At 39.1% G+C, this 17,505-nt stretch overlaps 1 protein-coding gene across 4 annotated transcripts in view; it reads right to left on the bottom strand.

The window, feature by feature from the left end:
- Positions 1–1,449: 1,449 nt before the first annotated feature.
- The window catches only part of CEP152 (centrosomal protein 152), a 93,446-nt gene continuing 77,390 nt past the window's right edge, over positions 1,450–17,505 (bottom strand). For 3 of the 4 annotated variants that reach the window (XM_037156486.2, XM_053670124.1, XM_053670123.1), the window contains exons 22-27: positions 14,133–14,300; positions 9,030–9,126; positions 7,664–7,767; positions 5,394–5,550; positions 5,049–5,152; positions 1,450–2,703 (exon numbers count right to left, since the gene is read on the bottom strand). In XM_037156486.2, coding sequence (XP_037012381.2) covers positions 1,736–2,703; positions 5,049–5,152; positions 5,394–5,550; positions 7,664–7,767; positions 9,030–9,126; positions 14,133–14,300 — 1,598 coding nt within the window. In that variant the 3' untranslated portion in view covers positions 1,450–1,735. The remainder of the gene's footprint in view (positions 2,704–5,048; positions 5,153–5,393; positions 5,551–7,663; positions 7,768–9,029; positions 9,127–14,132; positions 14,301–17,505) is intronic. The other variant, XM_053670125.1, reaches the window with a different exon arrangement.

Here is a 17,505-nt window from a genome sequence, read left to right as displayed (position 1 = left end):
TTTATGGGGCCATGTCGTCCCTAGAGCTCCTGCTTCCTTTCTGCTGACATCATCCCTCAAATGCAAATCACCCGTGCTGGTGTGGATGCACAGTCCCTGCATTTGCACAATTATCAGTGTGCACCTTCCTTGGTAGTTGTGTGTAGGGTATTTGAAATAAAGTAACCTAATACTATTGATTAAGATGAAATATGGATATTAAAAATTAGATTGAAATAACATCAAAGGAGATTAAAAGCAACATAAAAGGAGCAGAACACAAGATTTCCCATTTCAACCTTGATGCTGAGAATTTAAATACCTGACAAAGATTTAAAACAAACAGAAGATGAAAAGGTAGGTGAGCAATGAGCCAGATTCTCAGCTCAGTTATCCCCAGGGCTTAAAATGACCACCAACCAGATACATACATGCCCCTGGTTTAGATTTCCTAGAGTCCAAAATTCCAGCCAAACTATTAGACAAGGGGACTTCTACTAGACAAGAAGAATTGCATCCTCAGGAACAGAAGTGAGACTTTGAAGAGATGACGTGCTCCTTTCTCTAACTGCATGTCAACTCAAGGACTGAAATCCAGCACTAACTTCACCTAACTGGTGTAAATTGAATCACCAGGTAGAGTGACACTGCCTTCCAAGCTCCAGAAGGTTCAGTCATAGGCTCTTGTTTTTAGAGATGATTAGCAGCAGGATGATGCATCTTGCCACCCATCCCACCACCACCCACATTAACCTGGTTCTGGATGGAAAATACACAAAACTGGCCCACATATATAGTCTACCACGCAGTTGAGGGTAAGTGGTATGCGAGAAGCACCTGTGTACACCTAAAACTTTCATATGCATTTCTAGAAATAGGACAAAGAGTTCCTCTAAAAAACATCAGTACTTAGATGGTCATTCATTTCTGCATGGTGTAGAACTACAACAGTATTAATGAGTTAGCCAATTTCTACACCGTATATAAACACAAAAACCTAACAGTTAAAATTTTTTTGGCTATAAGACAAAGCTTATCATTTTCATTTTTAAAAAGTAGTATTTTAGATAAAAGACTATAAAACTGTAAAAGAGACAAAGAAAGTCTCTGGATGTCATAGGAATTATGAAATGATGCAAATGTTAACTAAAAAAATTTATACTAATATTTTAAATAATGTAACCAGGGCACAGCTACATATTTTGTGGCAATCCCTCCAAAACCTCTTTTCCACTAACTGAAAGTGAGGATCAAAACTTTGAGTAGATACTTCCGGGAAAAGTATGTCTAGACTACATATTCCACAGATAGCCTTATTAAACATGGCCAATATAAAAAAATTAAATTTGGCTGATCATACACTTAAATCACCAGTGTTTACACTTTTTTCTGGATGAACTTCAAACATGTCAATAGAACATTTCTCTATTATGAATTACAAAATAATTCATAACAATTCTATAGGACATATGCAAGTTTTATTTAAATAATTTAACGCTGCACAGAGAGCTAATTCATAAGTAAAAAAATAGACAGTTTAGCAACCAAATACAAACACCACACGGAAACAGATTACACAATCAGTCCTTCAGAAGATTAAGGCAACAGTAATGTCTCAAGTAGTTTTATGAGAATACTTTACTCATATGATAGATGTTTTCAAAACATCTCAAAATAGAACCCACAAATTTTTCAGTATGAAGTCTTCCCTTCCAGTTTTCTCGTCAATATATTCTTCTTAAATACTGTACAACAATTAGTCAAGATTGACAACGGGACTCTCAAAGCCACTGTCCTGTTGGCTAGACAGAGGGGCGGTTAGTGTGCTGGAAGGCTGCCGATGCCCGGGAGACGGCTCCGCACCGCTCGGTGCCTTGAACTCAGCCTTACGATGAGGTGGGTGGACCAGCGTCACGCGGATCTTCCCTGGCTGGGAATACAGGGTTTCTTCTGACAGGTCTGAAATGCGACAATTCTTACTATTTTTCTCTTTATCTGAAAGACAACCCACTGTTAAAAACTGTTTGAAATTGCCAGACCCGGCTAGTGTCTCCAGCGTTTCCCGTGTCCCCCCGAGACTGCTGCAGGGTCCGAGGGTGCTGCTGGAGCGCCAGCTCACGGAGTCGCTGCAGTCCCCTCCGTCCTTCACGGGAGCGTCCTCGGCACCCAAGCCTTCGCTTTTCTCGGATGCAGCATTTTCACTTTCCATCAGTGGAATACACTTATATACTTTTAAGCCAAGTCTTTCATTAGGACCTTGACAAGTTAGGTGCGTGAATCCGGATTCAGAAAGACGAGGGACACTTCTAGGGGAGGATTTATTTCCGCAAGTTCCAAGAAAGGGGTATTCAGCTGAATGCACACGTGATCCAGAGCCAGTGTCACCGAGGAGTTCTTTCTTCTTGTGCAAACCGCAGCCTCTTTCCCCTTCGCAAGGAACAAACTCAGGAGAAATGGTCCTTGGCAAAATGTCTGGTTGTTTGTGATTGTTATACCCAAACTGAAAGTCTGAATGTGACCCTTTGGGGCCCACAAGCTTTATGTCCCCATGTTCCGTCTCCTCCAACCGCGTTCGTAAGTCACAAGCAGCCCTTCTCTTAGGAACTTGGTCGCGCATAGTTTGCGTGGAGTTTGAGTTACTTTCAGTGTGACATGATACATTCTGATTCGTGTCACTCCTTTTTGATTTTTCAACACCGATTATCTCTGAAGTCTGAGGCAGTACTACAGCATACAAGGGAACACAAAATTAGGGAAACATAATATGGGAGAAAATTAACATTGAAAGAAAAGAAAAAGATTACATTTTTTTATGTATTCCCAAAGGAGGCAAATTTACTTTAATCGTTCTCAAAGAAAATACACCAATGCTGAACATTTAAAAATAATCTTTTACATATATCCATCAGACAAAGGTAGGTGATTTTGTTATCAATACATTATTATTGCTACATTATTATTGCTACAATGTTATTAATATATTATTATTGCTATCTACTTGATTATTTTCTACAATAGATGTTACAGCATTTTAAGAGCCAACTGCAACATTTCCAATCCTGTTCAGATGTCAAGTATGGAGTTTCTGATGAAGAAAGTTCACTGGAAGAACCCTACTGCCCAATACTAATACCCAAACACAGTGCAAAGCGATGAGAGTCTCTGATCTGATTCGCCACGACATTAGATCTCGTGGGGGGCAAAGCAGCCACAGAGCAGAGAAGTAGAGGCGTCGTATCTCCGAACAGCGTGCCGTGGTCTCAGTCCGTGAAAACGGTTTGCTGCTGCGGAGGACGTGGTGTGCACACTGCTGCTCCGGGTCTAGAAAACGCTTTTCTTGCCTATGCCACTGCCCTCTTCTACCTAAGCCTCACACGACCACGGCAAAATTCATACACGTAATCTTTGTGCTTCTGCGTGAAGAACATTTACAACATCAGACTCATGGGTTCTTGAACAAGCTCTGCTTTCCAGAAGTCCCAAAATCCCATTTCCCCTCAGATGTGTTCAAAATCCACTAGTGGGGAGTTTACCAAAAAGTTTTCATGTATTTTCATCAGCTTTGGCTTTACATATCCTACAGCTATGCTTTCTTTTTGGTTGTTTTTCATGTAGAAAAAGAAACCACTTATATAGCTTCATGGGAGGCTGTTGCTTTATCATGAAATTTTGGCCCCTTTTAATATTAACTCTGTGATTTACCTAATATTGTATCTAGCTCTATCTACTGAGCTCTATCTACTCTCAACACTGCCTTTGCTTGGTATGCCACCCTCCATCCCTTTATTTTGAATTCTAGGTGTTCTTCCTGTAAAAATAACAGACATCGGGATTTTTAAAAACTGCTTGAAAGTTGCGGTCTCTTCATAAGTGAGTTTAAGCTATGCACATTTAGTGTGATTGCCAGTATTTCAACCAATTATTTTCTACTTACCCATCCTTTCCAGCTGTATTTTTTCTCTTTCTGGATTCTGTTAGATTGAAAATATTTTCTTTCAAGTTTTTAACCCAGCAGTTTAAAAGTTACATACTCTATTTCTCTATTGGTTATGGCTAGAGTTATCGGTGTCTATATCTTCTAGAAAATAGTAAAAATCTTAGGATACTGTAGTTTCCTCTACAATATCCTGTTACATTTTTCTGAGAATACTCTACTTTTCTAACATTCTCAGGTCTTGCTGTTTATTCTATAAATTCCATTTTTTGTTTGGTTTGGTTTTGAGTTTGGTGTCCTTTTTTCATGGCGCTGGCTCTCTATAGATGTGCGATGACTCTTCGTTGAATGTTTATCTTTCGGCTGCCCTGAATGTGCCATTTGTGCTGTTTGTTTAAAAGAGTTGCGAGTGGAGTGGGAAGAAATGAGCTGCAGTACAGGAAGACCTAAACGCTGGTTCTCTGGGCATGTGGGCTCTCAGTCCGCACGGCAGCCGGACAGACACCTGGACCACCGCCCTGGCCCTGCTTCCAGCCTCTTTGTTCCATTGCTCTTACCCAGCCCCATACTGAAGCTGCAAAAAAGAGAGGACAAGTAAAGAGGGTGACCCCCCTGGTTACTGCTGTTCTAGAACAACAACTAGTGATCCTGCTGGTATTCCCTGGGCTTGCTTCTCCAGTGACACACCACCTTCACACACGAACCGGTCTTGATGTTGCTCCTGCTTGCAGCTGTCATCTCTGACAGTTCGGAACTGAGGTTCCCATCTTTGGTCTTAGATTGTCTTCTTTCTTTTAGGATTTCTCATGGCTTCTGTTCTATCAGTTACAACTTTTCTAAGCCCAGTTCTAATTTCTTCTTTTTCTCCTTTTATAGTTGTTGTTCCCCATCTTTTCTATCATTTCTAGAGATGGAAGCGGCAATGGAAAGCTGATGGTTTCACTCAGTCTGCCTACTTGAACTGGAAACTACTCTTCCTTTGTACATTTCCAGTTTAAGGAAAAAACACACAGCAACTTAATAAATTACCTCTCACTCCTTACATTTCCTGCTCTTCTTCATTCTAAAACTATTAAATATCTTTTTTTAAATAAAACAGAGAGAAAAGACGTTCAAGTGACTCATTTTGACATACCTGACCCTGGCGTTTTGCTCTGGGATCTATTAGAAAGAGGCGTTTCCAACAATTTCGCCATTGTAGCTAGTTTGCTAGCAGCATTCATAATCTTTTTCTCAGCTCTGTGGGAATTCCAGAATATTAAATTAATACAGTTTAAAGGAAAAAATGAGTTTCCTTAGCTCCGGGATTTCTGCTTTCCTATTAGCTCTGCCAACATTTAGGGTAGCACAGCATTTAAACCTCTCTTAACCCCCAATGGCTGATCATGGAGAAATAGTGTGGTTAAGGAAAATGCTTAAAAAATGACCACATGCCCCCGTGGTCCTCTAAGGACACAATGTTTGTTTAGATTAAACTTACCCCTCCTGTTTTCCATTATCCTGCAAGATCTGTTGGAGACAAGTCAAATAATATTTGCGCATCTTTCGGGTGGTTTCTTGACGTTCCCGCAATACCTCTGCTTTTACCATTTCCGCAGCCCTTTCCTTACTCTCCCGAATGTAATGAAGCATGTCACCTGGGGGGGGGGGGATGCGTGGTTACTACTGTTCTTCAAAAGCAGGAGAGGCACACTTCAGACCAGTCTTCTAAGAGATTAATTGATTATAGGTACAGTTTAAATACTAGTCTTTTCCACAGTCATTAAAGTGGAATATTTCGGATCATTATTTTGGTAGACTCAAAGGAGAAGAAACTGTTTTAGAATTCTAAGTAAACATAGCATACGCCCTATGGAAATTCTGCCATATTATGAAACGAGATAAGAAAATAACCACAAATACAGGGTGAGGCAAGAGTAGGTTTTACAGTTGTTTGCATGGGAAATACGATAATTAATAAATGATAATACAAGAATAAACTCTGTTTCATGTGCTCACAACTATAAACTTAACTTTTTCCCCATCTTGTATGAGGCGCAGAAATGTAAGCATTTTAGTTGTAAATTATGTCCAATTAAGAGAAGAAAGAAATACACAGAGAAGGGGGAGCCAGTGAGGAAGAGACGGCAGATACAGAAGGACAGAAGGAAGCACTCCGAGCTGAAGAGACTCAGATTCTGTTCGCTTGTGATCTGAAAACCCATGTTTCTTTATTCATTCAATTCTTTCAGCACCACTTATGAGTATCCAACCACTGTAATCTTACCATCCATGGGAGATGGACAAAATGCTATTGCAGGGAAAGGAATGAGATTTACGTTGCCTTCTGAAATCTGCATTTAAAAAAATGTACCTGTCTTCAAAATGTCCTTTTATCTTTAACTCAACATGCTTTGATTGGGACTACCATTAGTTAAGGTTGACAATTTTTACCAAGTCCAGCCCTGTTATATTAAGGATTCCAATTCAAAAAGGAAACTCCCTCTTAATATCAGTAAGCTTCCCTGAAAATCCGATGTTCTCTGCAAAAATTCTAACTAATAGACTGTTTTTAAATATTTGAAGTGGGAAAAATTAAAACAAAGTACATGTCAACAAAAAATCTTCAACCAACTTCTAAAATGTAAAACAACACATATCTACATAAAACAAGTTATATTAGGATGAAAAAATGCTTAAAATTTTACTTCCCAATCAATAAGATTGCTAACAAAAAAATTGCCTTGTTTGTAGTAATAGGGCCCCTATGAGACCCATTACTGAGCAAATGACTTTGCAGTCATTGCAAAAGCAATGACTGAGATGCAAATCCTAACTGATACTCAATAGGTTTTACAAACATCTACATGTGATTCTGATGACTACCAATTACTTTTGAAACTTGAGAACTGTTCCACTCATTTTGTTAAAAATGAAAGTAATTTTAGGAGGTAAATATACATTTCTTCTATATAAACACTGGTTATTGCTCTGGAATATACATATATTCAATGCAAAATGGTAATTAAAAACCAGGAGGTATTCCACTGGGAAAACATAACCAGAGATGCTCTGCAGGGTGGGTTGCACCTCCCAGCACTGCAAAGGACTTGATAAGTAAATTTATGTCTATGAGTGAATCCATTATCCAAATAATTAGAAAAGAGACTGACCACTAACTAGATCCATTTTCCATGGTCCTTAAAAGTTTAAGGTAGGAAAAAGTAATTGCTAATTTAAAACTCATGTGACATTTTGTTTGCTACCAGTTAAGGTATAAGACTATGAAATTTTGCTCTGGCTGCTATGGCTCAGTGGATTGGGTGCCTGTCTATAAACTGAAAGGTAGCCAGTTCAATTCTCAGTCAGAGCACATGCCTGTGTTGCGGGCTGGGTCCCCATACGGGGGGCGTGAGAGAGGCAACCGATCTATGTTTCTTTTGTACATTGATGTTTCTCTCCCTCCCCCTTCTCTAAAAATAAATAGATAGATAGATATATTATAAAAATTTTAGTTCAGTATCAGTGTCCAAAAAATAAAATAATCGACAACATACAGTAAAAATAACTCTGTCCTTATGTTACTTACAAAAGATACTTGGGCAAAATGACCCCATACTATCTAATTAGGAAAGGTATCGACTGATCTCTTATATAAGCTGATAAGAATCTAGAACAAGGTAGTTTGAAAAGTTCCTCAAAATTACTACCGTTAGTAACAAAAAAGGCCTAAACCATCTTAAAATCTTGGGACTCCCCTTAGGGACTTACGCTTGATTTTTTTTACTGCTTTAATGTACTGCCCACGAAGTTCCTCCAAGGCCCCCCGATGGCAAGGCAGGGAAGCATTCTCAATGGCCCCTTCTGACAACGACCTAAACACAAACAAAGATGGCAAAAACACAGCCAGTTAAGTGGAAAAGTTCACTTGAAAAAAATCTATCCGTATACATTCCAACAAAATACACTGAAATGTGCTTAAAAATTCACATATGAGAATCTTTGTTATAAAGGAGAAAACTGAAAACAACTTATTTTTTTAAGATTTTATTTTTAGAGAGAGGGAGGGAGGGAGGGAGGGAGAGAGAGAAACATCAATTGGTTGCCTCTCACATGCCCCCAACAAAGGACTTTGCCTGCAACCCAGGCATGTGCTATGACCAAGAATCAAACCAGCAACCTTTTGGTTTGCAGGATGATGCCCAACCCACTGAGTCACATCAGTCAGGGCATGAAAACATATTAAGAGTTGTGGTTACTTAAAGAAGTCATGGTAAATCCACATGAGAAAAATCTATTCAGCAACCGAAAAGCATACAGAATATCTAATGAAATAGGAAAATGTCTATCTTATAAAGTTAATAAAATTTTACAAAACAGTTTATCCAACACTCTCAATTTTTTTAAAACATGTGCACATGATGTGTGTATAAAAAGGAGTTTAAATGATACAAAACAAGAAGTCGACAGAGGATATCTCCCAGGAACAGGATTTTGGAAGATTTATTTTTTTATATTTTATGCAGTAGAGTCATGTACCACTTAATGATTGGGATACATTCTGGAAAATGTGTCATCAAGCTATTTTTGTCATTGTGCACACAATGCAGAGTGCACTGACACAAACCCAGGTGGTCTAGCCTCCGGCACACCTAGGCTGGCTGGTACAGCCGATTGCTCCTGGGCTGCAAGCCTGCACAGCATGTCAATGGACAAAACTACATGAGAGTAAGTCAAGCACACGACAAAATTATACAATCAAGAAACACGATAGGCGTGAACCAGTGACAGTTATCACTAAGTATTATGTATTGTACATAATTGTATGTGTTATACTTTCATATGATCCAGCAGGTTTGTTTACACCAGCATCTCCATCTCCACAAACACGTGAATACTATGCTGCATCTCAACAGCTATGAAGTCTCTAGCAATGGGAATTTTCCAGCTCCATTATAATCTTATGGGACTACTCATATATGAGCACCATAATTAGTCGAAACATTGTTATTTGGCACAGGATGATATAACAATAACATATTATATTCTTGGCATATCACTGATATGATTAATATAAAACATTTTAAAGATACTTAGACATAAGCAATTTCTTGACAATAGTAAAATACCACCATACCTTGGAGGTATTTTACAAAGTGTTCTCAGTTCTTCCAATTTACTCTTCATGTCATTGTTTTCTTCTATTAATTCTTCAACAACTTTACTGTTCTCCTCTGAAAAAGAAGTTCATAGTATATTGATCAACTGATCTCCTTTTTCCTCAGTCTCCCATTTCTTTCAGCTCCCAACACAACTGTTTACAGAGGAAGCTGCAGAATTTCCAGTTGCTCCCTTTGTTAGTTACTCCCTGGTGAGCCCTCACATCACCACTCCCTGGTCTGCTTTCTCCGCCCTTGAAATCTGCGCTTCATCTTCACTCTCCTTTGGGTTACGCACTGTTCTGGAATAGGTTTCCAACAGTTTCATATGCATGTGTTTTGTTTTGCAGCTGAACTGAAGCTCTGTAGAAACTACAAGGTTTCCTGATTCCCTCTTTCCTGTGGAACCTTGTGTACAGTCTCTGATCATAATGGTCATTGAACAAGCACCTCAATACAAACATTTTTTTAAAAACAAGCTTACACAGGTGCCATTTTCAGAATCACGGAGAGATTTTCAATTCTCTGAACTTTAAAAGAGAAGATAGGGAGACTGATGGGGTGACCTCATGTACCCTACTCTCAACCCTCTCAATACACCCCATAAACTGGGGAGTGACTCATTCTATTCCCCCTAGTGACTGATGTTAACTGTATATTTTTAAGCCACTCACTCTTTCCAATAAGTGGCACCAAGACGGTGGAAAAGAATTTAAGAAACAAAAAGGAAGCAACCACAATGGTAAAAATATTATGGACAAATTTACATTAAGACAAATACTAAAATTAAACTATCAAATGACTTTCCATGACTACCGAATCCTGACCCTGCCTGAGCTCTTTTATCAGCCATTATTTTGAGCTAAGTACCAACTTTCTTATATTATTTCTAAGTCCACAAATTATAGAAGATATCAGCCTCAAAAAGTACTGCATAGAATACAATTTCATGATCACAATGTTTGGTACTAAATATTATTTATAAATAATAATCCCATCCAAATGCCCCTGTCATTTCATTATATAAAACAGATATTTGAGGTTTTCACTTAATTTTATAGTAGCTACATTTTATATACACCTACAGTTGGACAAATTAATGAAATAGTTAAGCAATCACTATGGGAACTATAATTGTTAACATTTTTTTTTTCAAAATTCTTAAACCCAGATGGAGGGCCAAGATGGAGGTGTAGATAGACTTGTTTCACCTCCTTGCAGAACTATGGGAAGGATGAGACTAACCTAAAAACAAAAAACAATCAGAACTGCCAGAAAATTGAAATGTATGGAAGTCCAACAACCAAGGATTTAAAGAAATATTCATCCAGATGGGTAGGAGGGGCAGAGAGGACACAGTGTGGTGGACACAGTGTGGTGCAGGCAAGGCAGCAGCAGTGACTGCATGCACAATGGGTGGTCCCACATTCATTTGTGGCAGGTAAAAACCAGGAGGGGCAACTGGGGTGTGAGTGATCCCAGCCCCAGGCCAGATTACGCAGCCCAGGGTTCCAGCACCAGGAAATAAAGCCTCATAACCTCTGGCTGTAAAAACCAGAGGAGGTTGGGGTGGCAGAACAAACTGCCAGTCTCACAAGAGAGTATGTTTAAAGGGCCCACGGGATCCTAGAATGTATGCAAACCCAGCCACTCTGGGAATCAGCACCAGTGCAGCAGCTAGAAGGGCACCAGTCACTTACAGGAAGTGGGAGAAGTGCCTGGAAACAAAGTGAGAGCCAAGCAAGTGGCATTGTTCCCTTTCTGAACCCTTCCCCACATACAGCATCACAAAGCAGCAAAGCGGATTGCACCGCCTTGGCAAATACCAGAGGCTCTGCCCCTTACAACATAACAGATGTGCCAAGACAGGGAGTCAAAGCAGCTCTACCTAATACACAGAAACACAGGGAGGCTGCCAAACAGAAGAGACAAAGAAATACGGCCCAAATGAAAGAACAGACAAAATTCCAGAAAAAGAACTAAGCAACACAGAGATAGCCAACCTATCAGATGCAGAGTTCAAAACACTGGTAATCAGGATGCTCAGAGAAATGATTGAGTACAGCCACAAAATAAAGAAATGAAATCTATACAAAGTAAAATAAAGAAAAATATACAGGGAACCAACAGTGAAGGGAAGGGAGCCGGTATTCAAATCAATGATTTGGAACAAGAGGAAGAAATAAATATTCAACTAGAAAAGAAAGAAGAAACAAAGAGTTCAAAAACAAAAAAGAAAGAAAGAAAAGAAAAAGAAAAATGAGGAGAGGCTCGGGAACCTCTAGAACAACTTTAAATGGAACAACATCCAAACATAGAGGGGCCAGAAGAAGAAGGGAAGGAGCAAAAAATTCAAAACTTATTTGAAAAAATTATGAAAGAAAACTTCCCTAATTTGGCATAGGAAATAGACATATAAACCTAGGAAGCTCAGAGAGTCCCAAAGAAGCTGGACCCAAAGAGGAACACATCAAGACACACCATAATTCAAATGCCAGAGTTTAAAGATAAAGAGAGAATCTTAAAAGCAGCAAATGGAAAGAAGACAGTTATCTACAAACAAGTTCACATAAGACTATAAACTGATTTCTCAAAAGAAACCTTGTAAAGCAAGAAGGGTCTGGCAAGAAGTATTCAAAGTGATAGAAAGCAAGGACCTACATCCAAGATTACTCTATCCAGCAAAGCTGTCATTTAGAATGGAAGGGATGATAAAGTGCTTCTCAAACAAAGTAAAGCTAAAGGAATCCATCATCACCAAGCCATTATTATATGAAATGTTAAAGGAACTTACCTAAGAAAAACACGATCAAAACTATGAACAGTAAAACAAGCTTACAACTATCAACTGAACCTAAAAAAACAAACTAAGCAAAAAACTAGAATGGGAACAGAATAATAGAAATGGAGATAAGATTATCAGTGGGGAGGGGAAAGGGGGAGAATGGGGGAAAAGGTACAGGGAATAAGAAGCATAAATGACAGGTACGAAATAGACAGGGTGAGGTTAACAATAGTATAGGAAATGGAGAAGCCAAAGAACTTATGTGTACAACCCATGGACATGAACTAAGGTGGGGGGTAGGGCACTTCTGGAAGGAATGGGGGTACTAGGCAGCGGGGGGCAAAAAAAATGGGACAACTGTAAGAGCATAATCGATAAAATATACTAAAAATAAAAATAGAATAAAAAATTCTTAAAATGCTTTTTGCCTTAAATTTATTATTATCTATCTTTAATAAACTTAGCAAGCAGTAGGTGGAAATAGATTCTCTTAGTCAACAGTATCTGCAAAGTGTGCTACGATGCCAGATATTGTGCCAAGTGCTGGGACAGGACTTGGTCCTGGCCACCACCAAGTCCAAAAGAGAATACAGACAATCAATAGTTGTAAGGATGATGACTGCTTTAAAAAATTGCAGGGAGGGTGGGGAGTGTCCAACAGAAGAACCTCTTCAAGTCTGTGGCTGGGGTTACTCTGCTGAGGAAGTAATGCCTGAGGGGCAGACGTGGAGAGTGAGCCAGGGAATGTGCCCAGGGTGGGAAGACAGATGTTTCCGTAGAGGGAGCAAATGTAAAGAGAACCAGAGAAAAGAGACGATGAAATGCATGCCATGGCTCTACAACAGGGGAAGGGGGCCAGGGAAAGACGAGGCTGGAGGGGGTGGGAGATGCTGGATCATAACAGGATTTTTAGAGTCTGTTCAGTGAAGTATTTGTATTTCTTACTGAGGAATACATCTGGCCCCTGACAGGCTTTAATAAGAGACTATGATGATACGATTTATTTTTTAAAAGGTTGCTCTAGCTGCCTGATGAAGAACAGACAGGAGGGGCAAGAGTGGAAGCAAAAACTCAGCAAGTGACTATTGTTTTCCAGGCAAGCAATAGAGGTGACGGCAGGGGAAAAAGGAAATCTGTCCATCTGGTCTTTTATGGATGATGCGATTATTTGGGACCAAAGGATTCAGTCTTTCATTCATTCAAACATTTACTATATTCTGGTATGTAGTGGGCACCATGACAATAAGAGTGAACAACAAAAAACATTTTTTGTCCTCAGGGAACTTACAGGTTGGAAAGGGTATCAGTCAAGTAACCATAAAACTGAATACTGAATGGTGATAGAGGAGGAGCTATGGGTTATGGGGCCACACAGGAGAGGACCACCCAACCCAGACTCGGGAAAATCAAGGAGGGCTCTGCAGATAAGGCATCCTCTCAGTTGAGTCTTAAAGGAGGAAAGAGGCCAAAAGGAATGAGAGGGTACAGTGTAGGACATAGTAACATCATCGTATGTAAGATCTAGCAATAAGGAAAATTCCTGCCAGTTCAGGAACCTGAACTGTTTCAACTGTAAAGAGCACAGAGCATGGGATATAAGTGAGTAGTGAAAGGTAAGAGGATGCGCCCTCATAAGCCCCACAGCTTCCCTTCTAACAAGGACAACAGAAAACAGCAGGAGATACCCGTTTTACATTCCCTGGAAACACTGAAAATGGACTAGGAGGAGGCCCGATGAGACCCACATGCCTTTGTTCATGTCTTTTCCCTTCAGTTAGAATGCTGTCCTCTTTGGCAAAGACCTTCATTTTACAAGGCTTAGTCAAGCATTCTTTAACTCTAATAGGAGGAAGAGTTAACATATCTTCTTCCCAGTTTACATGAACATACTGCTGATAGCACTTAATGCTACAGTTATTTATTAATCTGTGCTTAGTTCTCCTCACGTGATAACAAGCTTGAAGGAAATCAGCAGTCTCGCACGTCTCCATCGGAACTAGCATTTCGTCTGATGTATTTACTGTGGGAACCCCAGTGCCTAGAACTCTGCTTGACACATACTGGGCACTCAATGTCTATTCAATCGAAATAGGAAGAAAGGAATGTGACCTTTTCATCAGAGCTCTCATTTTCCTCTTCCTCTTTTGAATTCAGTAATAGTAAAAATAAGGTCCAAATTAGTGTACATGAATCCCCCAAAAGAATCAGTGCCTACATCAACTAAAACGCCCGTCTGAACACTTCGACAAGGATCAAAGACATTTATACTGGCAGCAGTGCTACCTGAAACGCTAACCTCCGATTTTCTCCACTACGGCTTTGTGCTTCCTTTCTAAATGCTGAAGATGCCTACAGCATTTCTCCAGTTTTCCTCTGAGATCTTGACATTCCTGCTTTGCCTTTTCAAGTTCTTGGAAGCAGTGTCCACGGCATGAAGCTTTAATTTCAGGGATCGTTTTCTTATCTGCAAAGATTAAATAATAGAAAGCCTTTATATATTTAGAATGAGAGCTACAAGGAAGGGAGGACGGGAGAATGGGAGGGAGACCAGAAGACATAACTAAAGGCTACAGTGTAACTGGAGAAAGAATGATGCTTAAGGGAGAGACCTGGGTTTAAATCACATTCCCACTAGTTATTGGCTGTGTGACTCAGACTGTATTACTTAACTTCTCTGAGACCTAGTATTTTAATATATAAAATTGAATAATACCATCAATTTTAAATTGCTATGAAAAATAATGCTCAGACTTTAGTACTGAATGTTATTCCCCACTAAAAGGAACCTGGGATCTTCAAGAAATGACTGATTCCAGTAATGGAATGGGGTATATATGAGATGAGGCTGGAGTATTTTGCTGTGAAAGAAAGTGAGAAATTATTGAAAAGTATAAGCATGTCAAAGGACATAGGAGCCAGTTTGAAGAGGCTCCACTAGCTGAATCTGGGGCAATTTGAAACTTATGAAATACAGTAATAAATTCATGAGTCATACCAATAATCCTACCAATAATGAGGTGGATGGATAGAAGGATAGATAGGTAGGCAAGTTAGTAAGTAGACAGGTAGATGGACAAACAGATAAATAAACAACTACACAAATAAACTGGAGGGGAGGATTCTTGATTATAACAAAATGCCAAGTACCAACTGGCAAAAGTGGAGGAAAGACTAGAGATGGAAAAATTATAACTGTGCAACCACCATAGTAAAGATTGGTTCAGGTAATACCATCAATGATTGCTAAATATAAGAAGAATATTTTCATGACCTTACAAGTGTCCCCCACAAACTGCTCATCAGTTGCAAGGGTGGGGAACCCAGTGAGGACAATCTGACAACACCCTGACCAGGTGCTCAAACGAACCTCACCAATAACAGACACTGTGCGCCTCCAGATGTGAAACACATCACCTACACGGTGCTGCAGCCAAGAACACGCAGCCCAAATCTAATCATGAGGAAACATTAGACAAACCCAAAACGAGTAAAGTTCTGGTAAAAGCCTTGGGGGAAGAGAAAAATGTTGGAGAGAGTGGGAAATGTGCCTCTGAAAAATGTCAGTGTCATAAAAGGCAAAGAGGAGTTGTGGAAATATTCTGATATTCTAAATGAAAGAAAATTAAAGAGATGTGACCCAGGCAAGTCCTGTACTGGAGGGGAAAATGCCATGAAAGACATTATTGGCAAAATTAGAACACAAACAGTAGACTGACAGAGTATTTTCATCTAATGTTAAATTTACTGTACTAGTAAGCTTATACAAGAAAAATTCTTTTTTTTTTTAAATACACACTGAAGCATTTAGGAGTAAAAGGGCGCAATGCGTATAACTTAGCCACAAATGGTTCAGGACAAAATGAAACAGTCACACCCACATCCACATAGAAGAACACAAAATGGGTAAGATGTTAGCAACAGGTGTATCTAGGTAGGGGTACCTGAGTGCTCTTTGCAACTGCTTTTATTTTTGCAACCTTTCTGTAAGCTTAAAGTCATTTCCAAATGAAAAAAAAAATGATTTAAAACTACCAGGAGGTGTAAGTGTATAAAATTGTTTGTGGCACAGAACCTGGCACAGAGCAATTGTGCAATAATCACTGTGGCTACCAGTAAGATACAGTAACATGTAGAATTTATAGAATTTAATAAATAAAAATGACACAAAAGTGAATTATTACTATTAATATTGTTGATATTATCATACAGCAGAAATGTCAACTAGCATGGGTTCAGAAGCCAATATCCAGTATGTTGATATAAAATCACTGGTCCAGTAATATTATTCTTAGCTCTCTCCTGACTTTTTAGTTTCATTTATATGGTGACATTTATGTTCACAAACACTGAAGAATTAATAGAGCATCACTTTGGTACCATATACTGCTTTATATTCTTTATTTAAGATACTGTTGTAAAACTAAAAAAACAGGCAAATGCCCATCAACAAGAAAGTAAATAAAGTATTGCATCGTATTACAATGGAATATTATACAGCAGTGAAAATGAATGGCCTAGAGCTACATGCATTAACACTGACAAATCTTGGATGCTTGATATTAAGTAGAAAAGGCAAGTTACAACGATTACAAGTATTAAACCATTTTTACAATGTTAAATGACGCACAAAATAAAGCATCAGCTTTTTGAGGGTACCTATACTTGATTAAAACACAAAGAAAATCAAAAGAATAATTTATTTAAATGAGAATAACTGTAGCCCCAGGGTGTGGAGAAGGCATCTGAATGAAACCATGGTGAAACCGCGCAGCGGTCCGTAACAGTACCCGGTCACATTCTGTTTCTTGTTCTGACAGCAGGTTCCCGGTTGTTGGCCTTCATCATTCACATGAGCATGATGTGTACTGTTTGCATGTGTCAAGAATGCCATAATTAATGTTTAAATTGCTTTTAAAAATAATGCAATATTAGAAGAATACAACCAGTCAACAGTGGCACTCACTTGTAGGATTGCAAAGTTTTTTTTTTTTGTTTTTTGTTTTAGAAAAAAATGGAAAAAATTCTTTTTCTGATCTGAAGTTCAAAACACTTCTTTCATGTTGAAAGGACTTCCCAAAGCCCAATATTAACTACAACTACCCCTTTAAAGGTGGTATTACCATGCATCTAATTAGCAACTACATATTCTCAGCCACCTGGAACCTAGAGGTAAGGGAAAGGGGTCTAAGAACAATGAGGAAAAATAACCGTCGCCTGATTTCTCAGCAGAGACAGAGGTTCTCTCAGGTTCTGGTGCTATTGTCTACTGAATTAAAAATGAGTGAAAAATAAGGTTATTGGCTTAGTGCTTGTGATTTGCTCTGGCAATTCTTAGTTCTTTTCCAGTTCCAAACAGGAAGAATATGTCAGTGTGTGCAGGGGAAGGAGCAGGCTGCAACGGAATGAGAGCTGAGAAAAGATGCGCCAATTCGAGCACAAACATCTCAGGCAGCGGGAATCTAAGCCCTCGATTCCCCAGTGAGTTCTGAATACCTCCAGGGGCTGCAGTACAGCACACTAATACTTTTTCACAATGACAGCTCAAAGTCATTTGAGGAAAAGTTAATTCATCAAATTACTCAAGGAACACAAACTGTGCCTTTCACTCTGCCATATCCTGGGGAGGAAGAGATAAAATCATTGACCCTGCCCTCAAGAAACTCACAAAT

Source organism: Artibeus jamaicensis, unplaced genomic scaffold (genome assembly GCF_021234435.1).
Source record: "Artibeus jamaicensis isolate MK-2021 breed Jamaican fruit bat unplaced genomic scaffold, CSHL_Jam_final contig_548, whole genome shotgun sequence".
In the NCBI taxonomy this organism is placed as follows: Eukaryota; Metazoa; Chordata; class Mammalia; order Chiroptera; family Phyllostomidae; genus Artibeus; species Artibeus jamaicensis.
The sequence above is the reverse complement of the archived record's forward strand: the minus strand, read 5'-3'. Positions and strand labels throughout refer to the sequence as shown.